At 42.9% G+C, this 25,475-nt stretch overlaps 2 protein-coding genes across 5 annotated transcripts in view; both read right to left on the reverse strand.

Moving 5' to 3' along the window:
* Window positions 1-7,969, reverse strand: part of LOC125746556 (metal transporter CNNM4) — a 23,127-nt gene extending 15,158 nt beyond the window's left edge. For all 3 annotated transcript variants that reach the window (XR_007399007.1, XM_049020656.1, XM_049020655.1), the window contains exons 1-2: window positions 6,569-7,969; window positions 97-240 (exon numbers count right to left, since the gene is read on the reverse strand). Coding sequence is in view for 2 of the 3 variants with exons in the window: in XM_049020656.1 (XP_048876613.1) it covers window positions 97-240; window positions 6,569-7,958 (1,534 nt within the window). In the remaining variant the exon portion in view is untranslated. The remainder of the gene's footprint in view (window positions 1-96; window positions 241-6,568) is intronic.
* Window positions 7,970-11,334: 3,365 nt separating this feature from the next.
* On the reverse strand, window positions 11,335-25,107 carry sec14l7 (SEC14-like lipid binding 7). Of its 2 annotated transcripts, XM_049020466.1 has the most exons (12): window positions 24,749-25,107; window positions 23,277-23,352; window positions 19,007-19,050; window positions 18,171-18,233; window positions 17,435-17,623; window positions 17,181-17,276; window positions 16,758-16,818; window positions 15,417-15,500; window positions 15,196-15,302; window positions 14,518-14,657; window positions 14,148-14,317; window positions 11,335-13,958 (listed from the first exon to the last, which is right to left on the reverse strand). In XM_049020466.1, the coding sequence occupies exons 1-12, from the start codon at window positions 24,800-24,802 to the stop codon at window positions 13,807-13,809; spliced, it is 1,236 nt and encodes a 411-aa protein (XP_048876423.1). In that variant the 5' UTR covers window positions 24,803-25,107; the 3' UTR covers window positions 11,335-13,806. The 2 variants fall into 2 exon arrangements, with proteins under 2 accessions (XP_048876423.1, XP_048876424.1); XM_049020467.1 differs by lacking the exon at window positions 24,749-25,107 and having other exon boundaries at window positions 19,007-19,046.
* Window positions 25,108-25,475: the final 368 nt, after the last annotated feature.

Consider the following 25,475-nt stretch of genomic DNA (forward strand, 5'->3'; position numbering starts at 1 on the left):
GTCTGTCAAGCAGCATTATGATAAAGAAATGGCAGTCATCAGGACAAGCGCAGGGTGTGCTCGCTGGCATGGCAACGGACAACGTTTGGCACTCACTGTAGAGGTCAGACTCGTCCAGGATCTCCGACTTGATGATCTCCTCGATGACGTCCTCCAGCGTGACCAGGCCCAGCACCTCGTAGAAGGGGTCACCCTCACCCTCGTTGTTAACCTTCTGCACGATGGCCAGGTGGGATTTACCTGAAACAGGTTGAGGAGAAATATACAGACTACAAACATTGGAACTTTTAGTAAACGTTTTAAAATAACCATTATTTAAATTACAAAAAAAAAACTGGATTATATATCTCTCATAGTGGTTGCTGACGAATATTTTTAGTGAAACAAATCCTACTCTTACTGTATAACTTCAGTCCTGTTCATATATTATTAGTTATTACAGGTCAAGTGGGTATGGAAAACAGATGGATGCATGACAAATATTATAATAAATATTAAAAATTCATTACACTGTAGTGATTTTCCATTGGTTGCAAATTTCAATCAAATGTAGCACTATTTAGTATCCTGAGTCCTCAACTATGTAACTATTACCGTGGTGAGCTGATGTTCAGAAAATGATGCTGACAAATTCTTTTTAAAATAAGTTTTTAAGTTTTCAACCGATGCACCTCTTTTCTGAAATAAAATTGTTATACAAATACATTGTCGTTGCAGAAAAGAACGTCTGTAATCCTCACATTTTCCAAAAGATTTAATTTCACGAGTACACAGACGTTCCCTTTGCACTATAAAAGCTGAACAAAAAAACAAACGTTCTTATTTACAGTATATACACAGGAATAGTTACAATCAACAAGAGAAGTATTTACAAATCAAAGCATTTCTTACGTCTTTCACTTAGGGTATACCAATTCTTTGTCCACATATCAACAAAGAATATTGGTGAGCAAGTGAATTTAGTTTGGCTGATGGCTGGATTTTCTGATTGGTTAAATGTGCGTCAATCATTTTTGTGTCGGGAGTGACCGAAAGCACGCTTCATTGGATGGGTTTAAAAACGTGTCATATTCCATAACTATCCAATCAACTACTAAGTAGAAGGTGATGAGAAATGCACTGAAGTCTTAACTTAGTGAGGCAAAAATGTTTCGCTTCATTGAAGTTCCTTTTATCAACCTAAGGGTGGTGCTGTTTTGCACAATATTTTGTCAGACATTTTTTTAACACACTTTTAGATTTTGCATGGAAATGGCATTAAAACTGCTCATGCTCTGACTAGACTCCAGATGCTGCCTGATATCTGATGAAATTTCAGAACCTTCTGAACATGCATGTGCTAAAATCAGTTTTGTGGGCTCAGTCACATTATTTTGGCATACAGTCCCACTGGGCCCTGTGATGGGCTGGCCCCCCATCCTAGGTTGTTCCCTGCCTCGTGCCCATAGCTTCCAGGATAGGCTCCGGACCCCCCGCGACCCAGAAGTATAAGTGGTTGGAAAATGAAGCCAGATTCCTCTGGTGTTGTATTGGAAGAATGGTTGAAATACATAATTTACACTTTCAGTGAGATGAGCTGCTCCTGTAGTGATCACAGAAATGGAAATTTGACCGATCTCCTCCTAAGCAAGGTGTGAAGCCCAAATTACATTACATTTATTAAACAGCTTTTGTCCAAAGCAACTTATATGCGTGGATCAGTCAGTCCATGAAGGTATTAATGACCTTGTCTCCATGTCTGTGAGAATCGCTGGGTTACGTTAGCGTCACTCCACCAGCCATGGGACTTGAACAAGCAACCTTCTGAGTCCTATCCACAGAGCCACACACTATCACTGGCTACACAATCAGACAAGCATAACCAGTGAAACCATCCAATACTGTAGAGAGCTACCAACAACATGGGTATGCTATAGGAACTCTTGCTGACTACAGTAGTACATGATCTGTAAACCAGTTATTCTTAGCGATATGGAAGCCAAAAGTAATCCAGTGTCTGTTCATCCCATTGGACGCAGCCTTGGGTTCAGGGAGACGACATCATCAGAGCAGCATGGCATTGCAAGCAAAGGGTTTAACTCTAATAATAGCACCCCAGTCACAAACAGGGTAGTCACATCCTTGCACTGTTTGTTGTTTGAATGCACACAGACACGCAAACACATACTCTTTAGTCCACACTTGTGTGACTGTCAGGCTAATGGGTAAATAGTGAATGAATGCTACCAGCATTCGCCTCAGCTGAAATTACAGTGTGTGACCCTGTCAGCCTTTACTCTTTTACTCTCCGATGGCCAAAACACTGTTCTCTCTTCCTGTAACCAAAACCTTAAAGACCAAACTTTCAGACAGGACATTATGGAACAGACCGTGATTTATTGTCACTTTTACCATAGTAGTGAGCCAATAGCAAATAAAGCCTGGAAGTAACTTTAACGACTCATTTCCTAATCTGTGTGGCAAAGACATCTTGTGGTGAGCTGTGATCCATCATCTGCACTACGGTTTATTTTTTCGTACAACCAAAAAGTGAAATTAAGCAGAAGACACTGAAATGTGGATCTGCGTTTTAAAGTAAAATAGGAGCAGTACAATTTTGTATGTCGAATTTGCATAATTGCACATTGGATAACAACACACTCCACTTTTTTACACAGCGTGTCGCTGATCCCACGTCGAATGGATGGTTATCTCTGGCAACACGCTCTGGGTGTGTGCACCTCTTATATCTCCATGATTTGGGTAAATGTCACATGATCCCCAGCATAAAATTGCAAGAACATCTCAGGTAACTTCACAGGCTTTCAGTTTGATGAAACGTATTTAAATTTATATGCAGACCTCAAAAGCAAACCTAGAAAAGCAGGTGAAGAGGCCTTATTAATCTTCTGAACCCTTGTACAGGCTGGAGCTTTAGCGAGACATTGGAGCCAACTGGGTGGGTCCCTTTTGTGCTCTCAAAACAGCACTGACCCGTCGGAGCCTCTGAAGATGTCCAGTGGTATCTGGCATCAAGACGTTAGCAGCAGACCCTGTAAGTCCCGTTATGGTGCTTTTCCACTGGTAAAGATGCTTATTCATTGTTCACACAGGGTACATAATGATTCACTATGTTTCCGTGTCTCTGAGAATCGCCGGGTTATGTTAGCATCAAACGCTAGCAAAATTAGCATTAGCATGCATAAAAATATGCACCACAAATCCAATCTGTTCAGCCACTATACTACTTTTCAAGTACTTAATCAATACTACTAATAATGAGTAATATACAGAATATGCCCTTATTTCCTGCAGATGATCTATGCAGATCACTGGTGGTGATGCAACCAGCTCGGTTTAGTCACGCTTTCGGCCTGCTGGTAAGCAGGGCAGTGTCAGTGTGGATGTGGTTCACATCATTTACAATAGAGAACTGTCTCTTCGCAGTACGGCTCAGCTCTGGTTTGGCAGTGGAAATGCGCCATAAGTTGCGAGATGCCAATGGACTGAAGTTGTTTGAACAGCCGTTTTGGAGATGCCCTGACCCAAACCTGTCAGTGACTTTAATGTCATGGCTGATCTGTGTATGAGACATTTTTTCACAAGCAGTTGCATGTTTTCTGGCTAACATGAACAGACCCCAAATTCTACCCCTGAGCGTCCTGGTTTAGTTGGAATGCTAAACGTTTATTTTGCAAGATTTTTCTGTAATTTATTTGCCTACAGATGCACCATACAATACTGTTGATTTTGGTGAGTACTGTACAGTTGTTAAACTTTGGATGAACGCACACTCTAGTTAACTGCATGTCACAATGTTTCCAAGCCTGTGCAGTTTTGAAGAGTCAACGCCATTTTTAAAGGCTAAACATTGACAGACTAAGATAATGAAAAGTGTGTGTAGAATGAGATCAGAAAAATGCTAATTTACAGAGAAGACGCTATTCTTTGCAGACGTCCACTACACAATGGCAAAGACATGGAAAAAGCAATCCATCCTTCCAGTTCCCATACCCGCTTGCCCAATTCAGAGTCGCTGGAGTCAGGAGCCTATTCTGGAGTCTATGGGCACCAACCCATCACCACAGACATACACCATTCACACCTATGGACAATCTGGCAACTGTAATTCACCTTAACACTTGGTAGATTGCCAGCAACCAGTAGGTTTTTTATCCGACTTGGTCTCCGATGAACCACACCTGATCTCAGGCAGAGAGTAACTCATCAGGTAGGATAGAAAGCCTGTGAGATACCAGCTCTCTAGGATCAGGGTTCCCTACCCCCACCTTAGCGTGTTTTGGGACTGTTGGGGAAAATCAGATAACCTAAAGGAAACACATGCAGAGTCAGGGAATGGACTTGACCCCAGTCCCAGAGATATCAGGGCAACAGTGCTATCCACTGCACCATCATGCCACCCTTAAGGGAGAAACCATAACTCAAAAATGCCAGTTTACTGTAAATAGCAAGCCAGCAGCAGCAGACAAATTTGGCCTGAGAAAAACATGTTGTGGTTTAAGAGGGCATCAAATACTTTACACTTTAAATAGGTAAAGCAGTCTTATTGGTCCCCGGGATGAAACATTACTCAGAGAACCATACAGCACTTCAGTCTGTTAAGCAATCCTATTGGTCCCCAGGATGAAACATTACTCAGGGAACCATACAGCACTTCAGTCTGTTAAGCAATCCTATTGGTCCCCAGGATGAAACATTACTCAGAGAACCATACAGCACTTCAGTCTGTTGTTTGCAGAAACAGATGCATGAAGGGCCTTAGAAATTTGACTCGTTATTGGTAATAATATGGAGATTTTAATCTTTTAAACGATACTCATAGACACTGTCTACCACCCCCACCCCCAACATAACAAAATCTGATACTGTTCTGGATTTTATAAATTTCACCACTATCAATCAAAAACTTGAGAAAACATCAGATTCTTTTTTTTTCCTGGAAAACTGAGAGGAAATAAATAATCCACAAACAAAACATGTTTGTTCTAAAGCTTAAATGGAAAACAGCCGTTGAGAAGGTGACTCTGCGGACGGACTCGGGGGAGGGATCAAGCTGGGGTCAGAAGCCCCGGGGAGACTCTGCAGCGAGGCACAAACCAATCATTCCTGTTCCAGCTAATTATCGGCTCTGTGTGAAGATCGGAGGCCATTAGTGCACCTGCATGTCTATTTGTTGTGAAGACAATATTCATTTAAAGTTTGTTTACTTAAAACTTTAAAGTTAAAGTTTTTAACATTTGACTATGATTCACCATCAGTTTTCCTCCCAGCCACATGCAATTAAACTTTGTGCAATTTAATGAGTAGAAAGTTACCTTCAAAAGAGTGGAATTTGTAACCAATGCAACTGATAATTTTACACAAATTGCCCAAAGTCATTTTATTTCAATCCAGATAGGATCTAATTCATCAAATCAAAATATACACTTCAGGTAATGCAAACTTATCCATCCATCCATCCATTTTCCAAACCGCTTATCCTACTGGGTCGCGGGGGGTCCGGAGCCTATCCCGGAACAACCCAGGATGGGGGGCCAGCCCATCACAGGGCACACTCACACACCATTCACTCTCACACGCACTCCTACGGGCAATTTAGCAACTCCAATTAGCCTCAGCATGTCTTTGGACTGCGGGGGGAAACCAGAGTACCCGGAGGAAACCCCACGACGACACGGGGAGAACATGCAAACTCCACACACATGTGACCCAGGCGGAGACTCGAACCCGGGTCCCAGAGGTGTGAGGCGACAGTGCTAACCACTGCACCACCATGCCACCCGCAAACTTATATAGCATATTGAACTCCAAATCCATCAACATCTTAAAGAAAAATTCTCTGTGTTCTTAGATATTGCGTATCCTTCAGAATGCCTTGGGGGGGGGCAGCTGCACCCCTCTGCACACTCCCTGGGGGGGGGGGGGGGGGGGGGCACCGGCACCCCAATACACAGTCACTTAATGGGGGGGGGGGGACCCCTTGCACACTCCCTATGACAGAGCACCGCTATGCACACTCCCTGGGGGGGGGGGGCACCGCTATGCACACTCTCTAAAGGAAGCGCATCCTCTGCACACTACGTATGGGGGAGGATGGCGACTGCATACTCCCTATCAAGGGGGCTCCAATTAAATTCCATTCCTAGTGGTCCCCCCCCCACCATGTTCGTACCAAATTCACGCCCTTGCTCGTTTGTAACCCAAGACGTCTTTCCGTGTAAAGCTCCGATATTTACCATTATAAGCGAGCAGAATACAGAATGCGCTCACTGCAGGACTATTACAGACACGGACAATCAGTAACACTACCAATGCATCATATTACTGTGTTCATTTCTCTCATTTAAAGACTCAACCCCATGCAATAGCATTTAATTACAGACTCGATCCTAATATCGGTTAATAAATTAAGTGATTTAGGCGCCTGCCTTCATCCGAACAGCCAATCTGGGGCTCGCCGTGAAGTTGATAGTGAAGCCAGCCGGCTTGGGGGGGAAATCCTGCGCAAAGCTGGGATCAGAGCTGCTCTCCAGCTCACGCCCCCTCAAATCACGGGAGAAACACTAACCTTTCTTGAACTCCTCCAGCATGGCATCCAGCTTAGTGTCGTGGAAAACGAAGTGGACAGGGTGGTTGTAAAACTTGGTTATGGTCTTTAGTGTCGTGCTATCGTCCGAATCGACGAAAGCTAGATCTTTGACATAGAGGATATCAACGATGTTGGAGCGCTCATCGTCATAAACCGGGATCCGCGTGTAGCCGCTTTCCATGATCTCCGACATAGTGTTGAAATCTAAAACAGCATCGGTGTTTATCATGAAGCAGTGGCTCAGCGGGGTCATGATATCCTCCACCGTCTTGGTCCGAAGCTCTAGGGCGCCCTGGATCATGTTCAGCTCCTCTTTCACCAAGTCATTGTACGGCTCTGTCACCTTAAGCATCTCCACCAGCTTCTCCCGGTTATACACGGTGCCTATCTCTTTGCCGAGCACGCAGTCCAGCAACTTGCTAATCGGATAGGACAGGGGGAAGGTGAGGAACATGAAGAACTTGGTCACTAAGATGGTGTTAGCCCCCACCGCCAGCCCGTGGCGAGAGCACAGCGCCTGCGGCACGATCTCGCCGAAGATGACGATGCCGATGGTGGATGCGACCACAGCACCGAGGCCGGAGCCGATCAGATCGTCCAGCAGGATGGTGAGCGTGGTGTTCACCAGTACGTTTCCCAGTAGGAGCGAGCAGAGCAGGTAGTTCCCTTTCCTGCGGATGGGCTCGATCTTGCGAGCATCCCTCTTCTCCTTCTCAGTGCCGCAGCTCTGCACGATGCGCAGCTCCATGGGATCCAGAGCCATGAGCCCGAGGTTAAGTCCGCTGAACATACCGGACAGCACCAGCAGACACATTATGAGCATCACCTGCAGCCAGAGCGGCAGGAGCGACTTCTTCTCCTCCACCACGCGGAGTCTGCCGTCGTTATCCCCCAGCAAGTACCACTTGTCTTCCGGACTCCGTCTGACGCACAGGCTGTAGTCCTTCGCCGGTTCGCTTTTGCGGAGCGGTTTGATCTGCACGCCGATCAGCCCCGACGTGCCCCCATTGCTGACGTTCATGTAATTGCTGATGCTGAAGTCTTTGGTGAAATCAGAGCAAGTCCTGTTGGAGCTGTCATCGCCGGCGCCGCCATCCCGGTCCCCGTGCTCCATGAACCTGATCTGTGACCAGGTGCCAGAGTTCATCTGCACCCCGTAAAACCTGAGCTGGACGCTGCTCTGCTCGGTTACCTGGATGACACCGTCATCGGTGGTGGTCGCCGGCTTGTCGCTCCTCTCCAGCCTCATACCCAGGACGCGACTGCTGCTCACGCCCGTCACTGCAGCCTCCGGTCGTCCGACAACAACGCTCCAGAAGAAAACCACTAAAGTTAGGATATACCCCTGTCCACTGCACTCTGTCGCCATGTTTGTTTCGCTCTCCGGGAACGGGCAGATAACGTCATCTACTCATTTCCCGGGAGCTGCCCCCTTATTATCATAATAACTCTGGTACAACCCACCGAAAACAGTAGGTAGCCTTGCGGATCCCATCTAATTACAGTATCCAGAGTAAAAGTTTCACAATCACATACATACATTGATTAATTATTTAAAGTACTTCCAGTATGCATGGGCCTGATATACATACTCTCACCGAATAATCTGCAACACCACAGATGAAATAAATCATAGCAATGTAATAAAATGTATTATGCCGATAAGTATTTAATTACACACTAATGGAAGTAGAATGATTAAGCAGCAAGATGCTGCTAGTGGTAGTAAATTGTCCGAAATAATAAAAAAACCGTCAAATGCTTAATGATAAAAAGTTATAAGTAAAGGAGCTGCCTGCGTGTTTAGGGCGTTAACATAGGATTTACAAAAGAGTATCATATCCCTATCAGATATAGCAAGGGTGGGCAATCCTATCCAGATAGGGCCGCTGGGTACCTGGCTTTTGGCGGTGACGCCCTGATCAGGTTACCAGCTAGAGGATTGACTGGCTGCAGACTCCTCACAGGTTCGAACAGCGGACCTAAAAATGATCCCAAAAGCCCGCATCATACGCACTGGCCCTTTGCGGATAGGATTTCCGCTCCTGAAATATATATATATATTTCTCTCTCTCTCTCTCTCTCTCTCTCTCTCTCTCTCACACACACACACACACACACACACACACACACACACACAAACACACACACACACACACACACACACACACACACACACATATACACACACACCGATCCCTTTAACGTTTCATTAAACATTGGAACGTTGGCCAGTTATCTACAGAGTTGTAGATGGTGTGCAATTTTTAAATCGTGGCGACTATTCGGAAAGGAAGGCGTTGTGGGATCTGATATCCTTAGCATCGGACTGCGTTTTTCAGTTGCAGCTGAGACTGGGATTAGGAGCAGCAGTTATGTAAAGGGGCACAACCCACTGTGCTGGAGATCCGCTGAGCCGCAGGGCTCCTTGGAAGAGTGCCGCCTGTCAATGGGCTCTGCTGTATCAAGGGCCCGCAAGGCTATGACGCACGGGTAGGGGTGGGGCCTGTGTACTGCTGACGCCCTCCTGATAAATATTGATAATCATAATACCCAGTGGAGCGTGTGATAAAGCAATCGCACACTAGTGAAAAAGGAAGCACTGTTCCATAGATAAAGAATAATGAATGGTGGTTTAGGGTTACATCTGTCCTAGTGGAATTTATAGGCCTGTAGTCACCAAAACGGTATTTCAGCTACGTGTAATGCAGCGTTTTGACGCAATTCATTATTTATACTACATAGGCTACATACCAGATGTGTTATTAATATTACGGTTACTGACTGTGTGGCGAAACATCAGGAAATATGAATGAAAATGTAAAATATATATATATATATATATATATATATATATATATATATATATATATATATATGATATATATATATATATATATAGATGTTTGATATCAACAATATGGTCCAAATGTTTCAATTATGAATTTTTTTAATCACCTGGCTATTTACGTTTGTTATTGCTGCGCGATGTATCTATCACTGTCGATCTTAGAGCTCCCTCTTGTGTTCAAAATTAAAATGGCGTCATCTTGCAAAAGCCGAATAGCTGACATTGCAAGCAGAAAAGCAATCAGCCATGTAAGTTATGACCATGCAATGAGACGATTACATGGATATGTGTTACAGACAGGAAGTTTAATCATTGATTATACATTTTAAAAATGTTGCGTTTCATTTTACAACCAGTCCCATTTCTTATTGGGGCAGTTCATCGATTACTGTACCTTGAGAAGTGGTTATCGATGTGGTTCTACATTAGCGTTCTGTCATTCAGAACCGAGTAAGAAAGGCAAGGAAGAGGCAAAAGTCTGTGCAAGCGAAGAATTTGAAAATGTCATCTAGAAAAACTCGGATTACCCCAAAAATGTTCTGGCAAACTAGTGCCTGAGGGGGGGGCGAGACCTCGAGTTGGCTGTGTTCTGCTGGTCTGGGGCTGTGACGACCAACTCTGAAGGTGTTTTTGAGCACTGGAAGAACTTAATCCAATGTGTATGCCCTCTTCCTAGGAGGCAGTGCTGGAAACTGCCGATGGATCAAAGACTGTCTCTGCAGCTGAAGTTGCTATGGCGACCAGTGGTCTCCATAGAAGGGATAGATGAAATCCATGCAGAGATGGTGAAAGTGCTGGATGTTGTTGGTGTTGATGTGAATCATGCACCTCCTTAATGTTGCATGGAAGGCATGCAAAGTGTCTCTGGACCAGTCCATATTTTTAAAAAGGGGGCTGATAGAATGTTCCAGCTATTGGGGGAATCACACTGGGAACGTCTATATCCGGCTACTAGAGAGCTTCTGCCCGATTCTTGAACCTAAGATTCAGAAATAACATGAATTCCAGCCTGCTCAAGCTGAAATGGACCAGGTCTTCTCCTTCGCACAGCTCATAACAAAGCCTGCATGTACTTTGCAGAGTTGGAGAAAGTGTACGGCTGGTACCGTGCCGTGGTAGATACTGTGGGAGGTGCTACAGGAACGAGGGATGAATGCAGTAAGAGTTGTGTCCGGTGCTTTGGGTGTTTCCTAAGGGCGGCCCCTGGGTGGAACCCGATGTCCCATAGGGCAGAGGCCCCAGGGGCCCCAGAGGGATTGTACCCTGCAGTGGAAGCCTGCTGCCCTCCTTCCCTCACCAGGAGAATCAGAGAGATTGTACATACAGAGCAACCGCTCTCACACTCCCAGGGGTAAAGGTTCAAAATGTCACCCTTACTCCATGTTTACTCCATGTACATTTGTATGTTCCCTTCATGTTTGTATGTTCTCCATATTTTGCATGTGTTTCCTCTGGGTACTCTCATGCACAGTCCAGAACATGTAGTTTGTCCAGTACCATCAATAAATTACCCACACTGTGTGTTCATGTGGCCTGGAAGCCTATTGAGGGTGTTCATGTGGCCTGGAAGCCATTGAGGGTGTTCCTGTGGCTTGTGCATGGGTTTGACTCTCACCCTCCCGCTACAATGTACCGCTAACTATGACAACCTTAACCCCCACCCAGCCCTAACCATAACCATAAGTAACCAAGCAAAATACATTTTTGCATTTTTAACTTTTTCATAGCAGTCACCAAATTTTATAAAATAGAGTTTTGCCTTATGGGGACCAGGAAACCGGTCCCCATAAGGGAAAAAAAACTTATGTTTATCACGTTATGGGGACATTGTGTCCCCATAAGGATAGGTATACCTGCTCACACACACACACACACACACACACACACACACAAATACCTAGAAACAATTTATTGCAAATGACTAAAACAGGGGTCTGGAACCTGTAACAGCCTTTTCCCTAAATCAGGCCCAAACCCCATAACCATACAGCTAAGATAGGATCTGCTAGTCTGGCCTGGAGTTACATCCCGAAAGCTATGGGGACAAGGAAGGGAATTATATCTGTGTTTGTTTTGATTTTTTAATGTAATTTTTAGGAAGGCAAATGTGATATCTACTAATTAAATATATTATTTAGGTTTGCACTTAATGTTGTATCATTGACAGCATAAGGGAAATTTCAACATGCATCGCGAGGCAGTAAAGTATGTCATGTGACGAACAGGCTTCGATAACTTGGGAAAAACAGAGACGAGGAAATCTGCGAGTTGTTCATCAGCAAACAAGTGGATGGTCCTTAACCTGCAATGCTGACATTCATGAGAGAAGCTTTGTGGACTTTCCCTTCCTGAAAGTTCAAGTCCACTGAAGGCATCTTCTCACACACAAAATCCTGAATAAAAGATGGCAGCATGTTTTCCAAGGAAGGGTTAGCATTAGCTGCTGGGCCCAAGACGTGTGCTGTATATAATAAACAAATTACAGATATACAGACCGTGTTTGTTAAACATATTTCATTAACGAGGCTTCTTTGTTGCTGTTATTACAAAATTATCCATTGCTTTAATACTGCATGTAGTCAAGAATTACGTAAAACATCACACAGTGGATCTTAAATTGCATAAAACCTGCTCTGTATGACACAATGAAACTTTGATACAAGTACAGAAGCTAAATTGTAAGGCTAAATATATAATCATGGAATTCATTTCAGATACAGTAACTCATGTTAAGCTCTTTGATAAATCAACAGTAAAATCAGGATAGGTTGTTCAATGCAGATCATACACAGCAGTTTTCACATCATGTCAGTCACTTTTTCCATGGTATATATTTCAAAAAGGATCGTTTTAAATGAATAAATGTAATAAGGAGGCACCAACAGAATGGACCAGCGTATAAATAAGGATGCAAAGCAATTTTTGGAGGTTGCGGAAATGAGCAAATATTCGGGTAAATTCAACCTTAATCAGACGTAGTCAATTATTATATCATCACTCAACCAATAAGTACACATGCTTGTAAGAGATATGTCTTCAGTGGAAATGGATGATGCTCATCTGAGTTTTAGCTAACTAGCTCATCGTTGTGTAATACTGTGTGTTAGCAGCTTCTCTAATGCTCTGTGGTAGGAGTTGGTTTGCTAGTGTAATGTGATCAGAAGGCTATTAGCGAGGTTAACAGCGAGGCTACCAGTGGGGCTACAAGCGAGGCTACCAGTGAGGCTTCCAGCGAGGCTAACAGTGAGGTTACCAGCGAGGCTAACAGTGGGGCTAACAGTGAGGCTACTAGCGAGGCTAACAGTGGGGCTAACAGTGAGGCTACCAGCGAGACTACCAGTGGGGCTAACAGTGGGGCTAACAGTGAGGCTTCCAGCGAGGCTAACAGTGGGGCTACCAGTGAGGCTAACAGTGGGGCTAACACTGGGGCTAACACTGGGGCTAACAGCGAGGCTAACAGTGGGGCTAACAGTGAGGCTAACAGTGAGGCTACCAGCGAGGCTACCAGTGGGGCTACCAGTGAGGCTTCCAGCGAGGCTAACAGTGGGGCTACCAGCGAGGCTAACAGTGGGGCTAACAGTGGGGCTAACACTGGGGCTAACAGCGAGGCTAACAGTGGGGCTAACAGTGAGGCTAACAGTGAGGCTACCAGCGAGGCTACCAGTGGGGCTACCAGTGGGGCTAACAGCGAGGCTACAAGCGAGGCTACCAGTGAGGCTACCAGTGGGGCTACCAGTAAGGCTACCAGCGAGGCAACAGCTACCAGCGAGGCTACCAGTGAGGCTAACAGTGGGCTACCAGCGAGGCTACCAGTGAGGCTAATAGATCTTCTTATTAGAAAACAAATCTTTATGTTTCAGATGTCAATTTTATACAGGTGATTTCAGAATGCCCAGTTTGGCTTCTCTAGGTTAATTTTACTTCAGTTACTGAAAAATTGTTTTAATTCATAATCTGACCCCGACCCCTTGTTTGTAGTTACAGGATAAACATTTAAATGAGTAATATCAAATATTTTTTAAAAGATTAACGAAGCATTGTTGAAATTCACAAATTCGCAGATGTTTGTTGCCTTTCATTGATACAACTGGTTAAGCTTTAATTATTATTGGCAGAATTTAGCAAATGAACCCTGAAGAAAAACTATAATCCACAAACCTGGAGCTCTTTGTGTGGATATTTAATTCATAAAAACAATTATATCCTCTGCCTTTTTCTTCTTTCCAACTAATATTATTCTGAACATTAATCTGTGTCTCAGCTTTAAACCTGGAAGCACTGCATTTAAAATGAAGCCGCCTTCATGATTTAAACAGCATCAAATCGGAGGATAAGCAGCCCTTTCTACTGCAGTTGTCTTTTGTTGCTATTTTCCGTTTGTGGCCAGTTCCTTCTCCTGATCAGGCCCGTTTTTACCCTTAGATGACTGCGACTGGTTCTCAGGCAACAGGACCTCCACTGAGAAGCTGACCTTCTTGGCGTGGATCACGCTATAGGTGTTGTCGAATCGCAGCACATCTGCAGAGAAATTGGGTACAGTCCTCTTCAGACAGCTTGCACAAAATCATTCAATAATTCTAGTTTCCGCTAGAATTGAATGATTTCTTTGATTTTGTTCATTGACTGGGTTCTACCGAATAACAGAGACCATCAAGAAACCAGAGATTGTCTCTACAGCTAAGCCGTACTGCCCCTCCCTTCACTCACAGACACCAGCGCTGGCACAGGTTAGGAAGCCATCCTCAGGCACCAGGTGGGCGTTGTAACGCTGACTAGGCAGCACCTCTGCCATTTCACTCGCCCGCTGTCTCTCGCCCACCTTGCTTTTCATGAAGACCCCGAAGCCAATGTCTGCACCATCACTCATGAACTGCCACCTAGGCGGACGTGGGCCAAGAATAAGGTGAGTTCATCCAACTGTCCTTCCACCGCGTTTCGATGAGGGTTAGAGAACTAACCTCTAAACACAAGATGAAAGGCAATTTTCTCTGTACCTGGAGGCCCCCCCCCCCCCCCTTCGGTCTGCTTGGTATAAAAAACACTCCCCAGAACAGGAGTGGCCCTGGAAGGCAGTTACCGCAGTACGCTTCCGGGGAAGAGGATCTCATATTCCAGCTGGTGGGAGGATCCACGGCTGACGGTGATGCTCTGGTCGTACTGCATTTTGATGGAGTCCTGCTTGTAGTATGACTTTGGTACAACTCCTCCATACTTAATCTAGAAGCAAATGGAAGGTCATAGTTAAGAGTACAGGGCCTGACACGGCTTTGATTAGATACTTCACATATCCTGTATCCAAATGCATTTTATACAGTGAGTTATGGGTAACAGAAGTGGGATCTGAACCCATGTCTCTATTATGGACAGAGTGGTGGCTCTGAGGCAAGGGAGGCAATTGGAAGGTTGCTGGTTCAAATCCTGGAAATGCCAGAAGTGATCCTACTCAGCTGGGCCCTTGAGCAAGGCCCTTAACCTGAAATTGCTTCATCCTGGGTATGATGCTAATCTACATCCAGTCCTACAAGCAGGTCCTCTAACCCACAGGGAAAATGTAGGGGGTTGGTGGCAGGATTGGCACTCCAGTCACTAGGAATAAAAAATGTCACACTGTTCCATTCCATTCAGACTAACGTGGTGCTGAGATATCATCCACTGCATGGCTGCACCTGGGTTCTCCAACCTGAGGGGGTTGATTGCGTGATGGGTTTGTTCCCCTCAGCATAGCAGCTACTATTCTCCATCATGAAATGCTCACCTTGGTCCTGCACCTGGGATCCCCATCAGGGTCAGTGAGATTGCCCCCGTACGCCATCGGCAGCTGCTCGGGGTCAATGTGTCCCCGTAAAACCTCTGGCCAATCATCTTCAGGGAGACAGATATGGGCGGAGGGTATAAATACAAAGTCTCCCCTCCCATCCCCTTCCAAAAACAACAAGGATATTGGCCTGGATTGAAGGCCATGAGTTACACACTTACCCCCCAGGATATTGATCTTCTGACGGGTGTCTTCACACAGCAAATGCTTCACCAGGTTGTAGGCGACAGGGAAGAGCTTCGGAGCTGTGGGGGAAACAAGAGATAGAGCTGGTCCATGGCATACAGGTACACAGAGATACACACAGAGATACACACACATACACAGAGATACACAGAGATACACAGAGATACACACACACAGAGATATACACACACAGAGATACACACACACACACACACACACAGACACACACAGACACACACACAGACACACACACAGACACACACACGCACACAGACACACACACAGACACACACAGACACACACACAGACACAGACACACACACAGACACACACACAGACACACACACGCACACAGACACAGACACACACAGACACACACACACACACAGACACACACAGACACACACACAGACACACACACGCACACACACACACACACACAGAGGCAGTAAACTTTAAACTGATTTGTGTGTGTGTGTGTATATATATATATATATATATATATATATATATATATATACACTAGAGAATTTTGAAAATGAACTATCATAAAAGTCTTGCTAGGTTTTGTTTCCAGTGACTCAGTAAAAATGTTTTGCCGCAACTTATCGGTGTTTTGAAGCCAGCAGACTATCGCGGTCCTTCTGATGTGACATTTGCATGTGTATGAAAAGCCACGTCGATATTAACATCACACACTGCACTAGTCCGGTGCGCTAGATAGCGCCGCCGTCTCATACCACCACTTTGTGTGGCGTTTACATGTGTGGACATGGCTTCCTGCCCGATCCCACGGTTTACTTCCACTGTTCAAAAACATGCAATTTCAGTGAAGTTTAGTATACCTAAACTGGCCATATGTATGACTGAGTATGCATCATGCAATGCTTGGCTAGTTCCTGCCACACGCTAATTACATTATATTATATTATATTATATTATATTATATTATATTATATTATATTATGATTACTTTACACATTAGTTTTTTTATTGCATTCATAGATTTTTATAAAATTGAGGTCATCCTTGTGGGACAATCTGGTCCCCACAGTGTAACACAGACACACATACATATATCACATCTAACACATTTGTTGATGAGGTTTCCTAATCAATGTATAAACAGTGTTTGCCTTGAGTTAATCCAATCACTGGAAGCACAGCAATTCATTTAATCCCTGTGAGGACACAGTGTTAGACACTGAGTAACTACTCCACAATCCCAAGGGACAGACACCCCTTAATCAACTTTTTAAATACATTAGCAGCATGTGTTAAGGAACCTTAATGAGAATGAATGAATTCTGATTTACCTTTTATGAGGAACAATCTCTTGAGTCCTTCAGGGTAATTCTCCTCAAACATGGTGAGCACCTTCAGCACGTCAGAAACAATTCCTCAGAAATGACTCATGAAGGGACCAGAAGGTGGTGCTAAAGGGGCTGGGCCACAAGCTGGGCACCAGCAATGATTTGTATGCGAATCTCTCACCTTCAAGGTGAAGTATAAGTTTGCATTTAAACACAAAAATTCTAAAAATGTGCATGTAATACGGTTATGTGATTGTTTTGGGGGACTTCAAAGCCTAAATTAAAAAAATTCTTAAGGTACAGAGACACTTTCTTTAAACCTATTTTCATTAAGCAGAGGATGGCCGACACACACATGCTGAGGTCATGATTTCACTTTTGGGTCACTCCTTATAGGTCCCATTCTAGGTCACAGAGACTGAGTACCTCTCCATAGGCTTCGATAGCCGGTTTCCACAGGTGTTTGAGGCCCAGACCCTCACAGTCATAAATCAAGGTAATTGACTCCACATTCTTTCCCAGCTGAAAGGTTATGAGATGGAAAGTGAATTATAGTCAGATTAGGGTAATATTCCTGACATATAACTAAGAGTGGATCAATGGCTGGTGTCCTGTATATATGTCGCAGAAAGTTATCTGGACATGCTGACCCCCTGATGGTACTTCAAATTTCGACATACCAACTTGGATTGCTTCTCACATTCCATTCGAAGCATCTCTGTGTTTCGTATCTTATATCTCAGAAAATCCTGTTTACTGGCAGAGAGGAGGAGGCCCTTGGGGTCCAGTGGGCCGATGACATCATACCAGATGGGGCTCCCTTCTCTGTCATAGCCGCACATTCCCCCTGCCAGATACTGCTCAATCACCTGGAATAAGTGACATCACACACGGGCCGTTTCACTGCACAGTGGTACAGTGCGTGACTGTATATGTGACATCACACACGGGCCGTTTCACTGCACAGTGGTACAGTGCGTGACTGTGTATGTGACATTACACACGGGCCGTTTCACTGCACAGTGGTACAGTGCGTGACTGTGTATGTGACATCCCACACGGGCCGTTTCACTGCACAGTGGTACAGGGCGTGACTGTGTATGTGACATCACACACGGGCCGTTTCACTGCACAGTGGTACAGTGCGTGACTGTGTATGTGACATCACACACGGGCCGTTTCACTGCACAGTGGTACAGTGCGTGACTGTGTATGTGACATCACACACGGGCCGTTTCACTGCACAGTGGTACAGTGCGTGACTGTGTATGTGACATCACACACGGGCCGTTTCACTGCACAGTGGTACAGTGCATGACTGTGTATGTGACAAAACAAACTTAAAACCTGAACCATACCTGTTCGGAAGCTTCAATATAGATAATAATATGAACATTTCAGGAGTTAAGAAAGTACCTCCGGTGGCTGCCAGTCAGTAGTTATGGTGTCCACCTTCATGCGTTTCCGGAATTCCACATGCTAAATAGAATTGGAAATGTCTTATGACAACAGTTTATTCATACTTGGGTTACAGGGGTGTCTAACGGTGCATAGCACCGTCAGGTTAATAATTTGCGCCCTCGGGTGTGAGTCAGTCGGTCCACAACTGTGATATAGTTCCGGGCACTTCACTCATTTCAGTTACACCCTTAGTGATTTTGTTCTGGGCCCAGTACTGAGTTTATTGGTTAAAAGCAGTATTAAAATACATATTCATATTTCAGATTGCTTCTTCTGTTTCCTCAAAACACCATCACTTCACACCCAAAGGTATCACGATTTATTTGTTATTTGTATTACCAGTGTGGTCACCCACAAATAAATAAAGTAAATAGCATTGTAACTAAATGCTACATGTATAAGGATACTGCGATTTTTACTACTATTTTCCCAAAAGGACATCTAAAAATTGTTGTCATAGATATCAAATCTATAAATCAAAGATATCTAGAGTACATTTCATAGGAAATCATACGCGGTTCTACTAAATTAGCCAATTTAAAGATCTAAGATTTCTATGATGAATACAGCGCTTTTTCAGACACTGTTATCAGATTTACATACTCTGCAGTCACTGCTGGCAAGTAGCAGTACAGGTAATTAACACAATGAAATGTCTTTAAGCCTAATTAAAATTGTAATAAAATTTATATTGGACTACTTAAGAAACATCGTGGAGATGTTTTCAACAGACCACTCAAAGGACCACAACTAGGCAATCAGCTTTAAATAACGAGGAGCTTCTTCGTTACCTTTCGAAGCATTGCTTCTGCCTTCGACACACTGAAGGATCTGGCTGAAAAAGAATTTCAGTGAAAAATCATTCATTTTGATGGTTTGAAGTGTTCATTTCAGTAGAAATGTTTCCAGTTGCAAGACATACATTTTTACTTAGCTTCAAGTCTAACACTAAGCTACTGTAAAAATGAGCATGTAATGTACAATTGGAACCTTAACAGAAATAAATGTGCATTGAGCTGATGGTACGGGGGCCCCTTTTATAACCAAAGCATACACATATAACCTTTAACTTGCTCTCTTGGTTATCACTTGAAATATACACACATACAAGCAGACTGGAAGCAACGGCAGTCATTCACTAAAAGAGCGGCACGCAAATTTCTCAGATTTCTGGGAAAATTCCAGCATAGTTTAAAAAAAGCAAGGATGGAATACTGGGAGGTTTCCAGTTGTAGATCATGGGTCCCTAAGGGTGATGATACATGAGGCAACTTTTCGAGCAATGTTGCCTGGTGATGATGCTAAGTGATGTTGCTAAGTGATGTTGTCTGGTGATGATGCTAAGTGATGATGCTAAGTGATGTTGCTAAGTGATGTTGCCTGGTGATGATGCTAAGTGATGATGCTAAGTGATGTTGCCTGGTGATGATGCTAAGTGATGTTGCTAAGTGATGATGCTAAGTGATGATGCTAAGTGATGTTGCTAAGTGATGTTGCCTGGTGATGATGCTAAGTGATGTTGCCTGGTGATGATGCTAAGTGATGTTGCTAAGTGATGTTGCCTGGTGATGATGCTAAGTGATGTTGCTAAGTGATGATGCTAAGTGATGTTGCTAAGTGATGTTGCCTGGTGATGATGCTAAGTGATGATGCTAAGTGATGTTGCTAAGTGATGATGCTAAGTGATGATGCTAAGTGATGTTGCTAAGTGATGATGCTAAGTGATGATGCTAAGTGATGATGTTTGGGCACTTTCTTGTTGAGAATGGGCAGCAAATGTCTATCTGGGCCGTTTCACTGCACAGTGTGTCTATCTCAGACAGTGTGCAGTTTTTTGAGATCTTCGAATCACAATGCTAGCAGCCGATCACATGACCAACTTGGGGCTTCAGAAAAATTCTACAAAAATGGCAGCCTCTCAGTGGCAATGGAGTGAAGACAAGGAGTATCTCCTTATATCTTCTTATGCCAGAAAGTTGTCTTGTGTAAACTTCAAACAGGGAATTTGCCTAATTTTATGCTCACAATGCCAACAGAAACCTAACTTTATCTGTTAAGGCTGTAATTTAGGCATCAAATATTTTTTCTAACAAAATGCTACCTGCTGTTGCCAGCTGTCCGTTCCCTTGATTAGTTGCCCTGTGTCTCACCTGGTTGCCCATTGCCGGCAACATTGCTCAAAAAGTTGCCCCATGTATCGTCACCCTGAGAAATTTTACAGAAATCAGAATGAATCCAACAGTCACGTCTCAGGAAGTGAAATAAAATCAATGTATTAGGACCAAGCAATTCTGGCAAGGCCACTTGGTTTAACAGTTTCTGTTTCGTAATTGTGTGCTAATCTGGAAAAATAAAAATCAGAATGCAGAGTGCATGAGATTTTACAGCAGGTACAAAGCTATTTACAACACAGAACTAGATCCCTAAATTTTGCTGGCTCATATTATAGCAGCAGAATACTCTCATTAAAAATATGCATGTATATAGAAAAAGGCACAGAGCATATAATGCTTTGGAACGGCGTCAGCTAAACAAACCAATGTCTGATGTAATGCCCTTTGAGCTCTTAGTGCTGCTGTCAAAACAGGACAATGCTACTTGCCTATTAGCTGGGATCTGAGAACATTCAAGGTCATTTGTGCACTAGAGGTCAGCCACATTAGGAACTGGTTGTTCAAGTTATGACACAAATAAGTTCAACACCACACCACAGCACCCTGCTTACATTACTACAACAATGTAAGAACATAAACATTTTGGGTTCACAACTGCAATTGTTTTTACACAATAGGCCATCAGTGAGGAACATTACAACTACCATCAGAATCGCATAATACACAATGGGAAATGTTTTTCACAAAAGCATCTTTAGTTCGTTAATCTTATTCTTGATTACCACGGAAATAACTCAGGGTGGTAAATTAAACAAGAAGGCATCAGCCCACTGCTTTCATCTATATGTTTACCTTTGACATTCTTATCACAAAGACAGGTCACTGACAGAATAAGTCACATATGCCATGGTATAAAGTCCACCTCGTCAAAACAGATTGACTGATCTGATTCCAAGAGATGTGCCTAACTAAATATTCTGCAGACAGATTTTTGCGGCATTGATGACTTTGATGAACAGAGGTTTTCTGGATGTATAAAAAGTTTGTCCATGACGTGCACCTCTGATCTCTGTTTGTTCAGTCTTGTAAATCACCAATCTTAATGTCTTCCAAACTACACAGTTTGACTACGGCTATGAAACACGCTTTAATAATCGGGAAGGCTGACAAAACCTGTCGGCAATTAATGAAGCCAGATTTTCTCAGCTTATCCAGAATGCAACTCTTGGTTTGGTTCCTTGGACACTCCTCTTCTCATAGACTTCCAGTTGTTGCCATGGTAATAAATGAAACGTCAGTATTGTCTTTCCAAGAATGTATCAGGACTAACATACCTTGGGGTTGGCCATTTCACTGCACCACTGCACCCTTCAAGAACATGTTCCCAGCCTATTTTTCTTCTTTACTGGTGAAGCCAGTTATTGTCAGAACTGTCCATGTTCATCTATGTAAATATACGGAATTATGATGTTTTCCTACTCTGTTTTCATCCAAAATTGTATGAACTCTGCTCATATCCACCAGTAACAATACACTGTTGCTGGATTAACAGAGAAATAGCTCGTGTGCTGTTACTCCATTGCTATCAGAACGGAGAGCATCACAACTATATAATGGAAGTAACTGCAATGTAATGCAATGCATCTGTGGTAAGGCATTTCATAAATGATGTCTAAAGTTGTGCTTGTATGGACATTTCCTCATACACGGTACTACCAAGTTATACAAATTCACTAAAATAACTGCTGTTCCAAAATGCTCATTATTTTGTATAAAAGGTAATCTAACGACTATTCGTTAAGTATGACTGGAGGTTGGAGTAAAAATATATACGACCCGGGGCATTGCTGAGGATTTTGGGCCCCATGAAGGTTCATCATATTATGCCCCCCAGTCCAGACCAATCCAGTTATTTTGCTAATTTTTTAGGACCCCCGTCCATCCGAGGCCCCTGGAATCGTCGTCCTGCGGCAGGAATGTATCCAACTTGCCAGAAAATTCACAAGTACAAGGCAACTCAGACTGCTGGGTGATATTGTGGAAACTTCGTGAAGAAACAGGGGGTTTGTTTGGTTTTAATTACAAAGCTTGTGCGTTTAAATAATTGATATTTCATGAAGAAAGCACCAGGCGACACACAAACAGTTAAAGAGTGTCGTGTGAGAGGTGTAGAGTCATCGCAGGCTCTACTTCCTAAAACGTGTTCGTTAACACTTCATTTGACGAGGCACAAATAATTATGTAATAAATATGTATTAATTAACCACAAACCACGTCTTAGTTACATAATAATCACATATTAATTCATCATTATCTCAAGCAGTTACTATATCTCTTACTATAAGAATATAAGAACGTAAGTAATTTACAAAAGAAAGGAGGTCATTCAGCCCAGAAAGCATCAAGAATTAGCTATATATTAATTCTGCAAACCTTTGTGATCTACTGAAGGAACTGCTGAAGGAATAAATCATGAATAGCACAAGCAAAATAGATGTTTAATGAATTAATGAATCACGACATCTTTTATCAAGTAGCGACTATATTTGTACTTCAGTAATCAATGAGTTATTGCTGAGTATTTGTGTAACACAATAAAATATTGTGTTAAAGACATTTCACATGAAACAACACAGCCTGTCAAAAAATACATGCGATGTAAACAACCACGGTATTGTCATCACAAAAAGAAAATGAAGAATCTAACTAATAGACGATATACTACCCAGATTACCATATAAGTAACCAATCTTAATATAAAAATAAAATACACAGCCGTAGGTTACTTTTGTGCAAATTGTTCAAAGCATAAAACGAAAGAATAAATCAAAATAGGATCCAGCTTCTCTCCGAATTACAAGTTTTCAGAAACAGCTAAGAAATGAATTGCGATGAATTAAACCTTAACGTCACGGTGTTCCGAAATCTGCTGTTTGTATTGCGTCACCTCTGAGCCAGCGGAGCAGGAAATGGTCATGCTGCACTGGAAGCTGCGGCAAAATATCCTGGATTCTCTCTCGCAACTAGGAGTAAAAATAACATCAAATACAGTGAGATGAAAAAATAAAGAAGGAGCTGGATTTATGACATATAACTGTGGAGTGATAACATGCCAGTAACATGCCAGTAACATGCCAGAATTAACATATCAGTACCTGGGTGGTTTTTCAGCAGGAGACAGCTAGTCTTTTCGTGATTATGCTTTAGTTTCTGTGTAGGTGCTAAGGTAGCAGCGTTACCAGTGGCACAGTGAACAAAACACCTTAACAATGGTCCTGCAGATGAGCACCAGCACCACTACACCTCTGCATGTGGGCACAACCAGTGTATTCCAGTGATCAAGCACCCGAACTGAAAAAAAGTCTAACACTGACCCTCTGCCCAAAATACACACACAGAAACTCGCATGAACCTGTAAGATTGCTCTTTCTAACCCTTACAAGACAAATATTTGGAAATATTTGTTTTAGTGGGATTTTGAACTTTGACCAGGCCACAGTGAACATCCACTTAATTAATTAAACATTGTCTTGTTAAAATATAGATTTTCTTTTACAGGCCCGGCTATATGGTTTGTCATCATTATAATTTAATATACATATTTTTTTGAATAAGCATAGTTTCAAAATGTATGTAACACATTGCTACCTTTATTAGTATTTGTTCTAATTCCAATTGAATTGTTAAAGTAAATGACAGTAAACATACTTTTAAAGATTAGCAAAGTCAGGAACTTTAAAGAGGTGCTGCGACATAATTCTATAAATTCAACAATGGAGATGTTTCGAATAAAACAGGAAGACTTCGACAAACTGGAGATTTCAGTTTTTATTCTGCATTCGTAAGAACTGGAAATGGCGATATCTAGAATATATTGATTAAAAGAGAAAAAAGGCAGAGAGAAGGAATGGAATGAAAAACAGTCGGAGGTCTGGTATTTTTCCTCATACAAGTCGGATGCGGCTGTTTTCAATGCGAAAAACGATAAAATGGCATGACATAGGCCTAACAGAAAGCCCTTCTTAGTTAAACATCCCGGTGCAACGGAGAGTTCCGTGAGATTATCTGTTAGCTTGTATATAAGTTATAATTAACACAATAAGAGTACCTGCTTTGCAGTTTTGTTTTTTGTTTGTTTGTTTTATTACTTTTATTAGTATTTATAGTTATTGTCAAGATAAGCAAATTAATATATTATATAGCAAAACAATTGCATAGAGAAATGGAATATCAAAATATTCGGCAACGTTCCAGCAACAAAAATTACCAGCATTTATTTAATCTGGAACTGATATGTTATGTTTTCATCAACTGCATATAACACGGCTCTGCTTTTAATCCCATACAAAATTCCCAATAGATATGTGAGGGCAACAGAGCAGAGCAGCGACTAAACGGAACCAAAACTATGGAGCTCACCTGCTGCAGGGCTTCAGATTGTTTCGGGCTCAGATCGCCCACACGGCCGCTCATTCTGCTCACAGACCCCGCACTTTACTGGATGCGGCGAAAACCGGCAATAATCCTAACCTGTGAACGCCGAGCCACTGCATGCAGTCCCTCCTTAACGACGGAAACCTGCCACCCAGAGCAACGCCCCCTAAACGGCCAATTAGACCGCGTGTACATTCCGATCCCCGGCTTCACAAAAGCCTTTTGCGACTCAAATGCAATGGCAGATCAGCCGCATAAAATGCGCACACGAGACTCCTGTTGGTATATATCAAAAGGTCCAGTGGCCGATTAACATGTTAACAGACTCCTAGACTACACTAATCGTATATATAGGCCCCTCTTCATGTTCCACGTATGCCCCAAAATGATACAGTTAACTGTAAAATTATTAAATAATAATAACTGTAAGATAATTTCTACTAAGTCAAAGAGAATGTGACAACTGCATCAAAATGCGCTCTCAAGACACATTTACCATATAGATAACTGTACGGAGAAAAGAAAATTCCAGAATATACAGCAACCAATATATCCATTTGAACGTTTTCCTCATCCGACTCCGCATAACAGACGTCATACCGATACCAGAAAACAAAGGACTTAAAAAATTAAAACAATTAAAACAAATGAATGCGCTAGTCCGCCTATAGGGCCCCCTGATCACCCGGGCCCCCCAAGCTGCAGCTCAGGC

Source organism: Brienomyrus brachyistius, chromosome 7 (assembly GCF_023856365.1).
Source record: "Brienomyrus brachyistius isolate T26 chromosome 7, BBRACH_0.4, whole genome shotgun sequence".
Lineage (NCBI taxonomy): Eukaryota > Metazoa > Chordata > Actinopteri > Osteoglossiformes > Mormyridae > Brienomyrus > Brienomyrus brachyistius.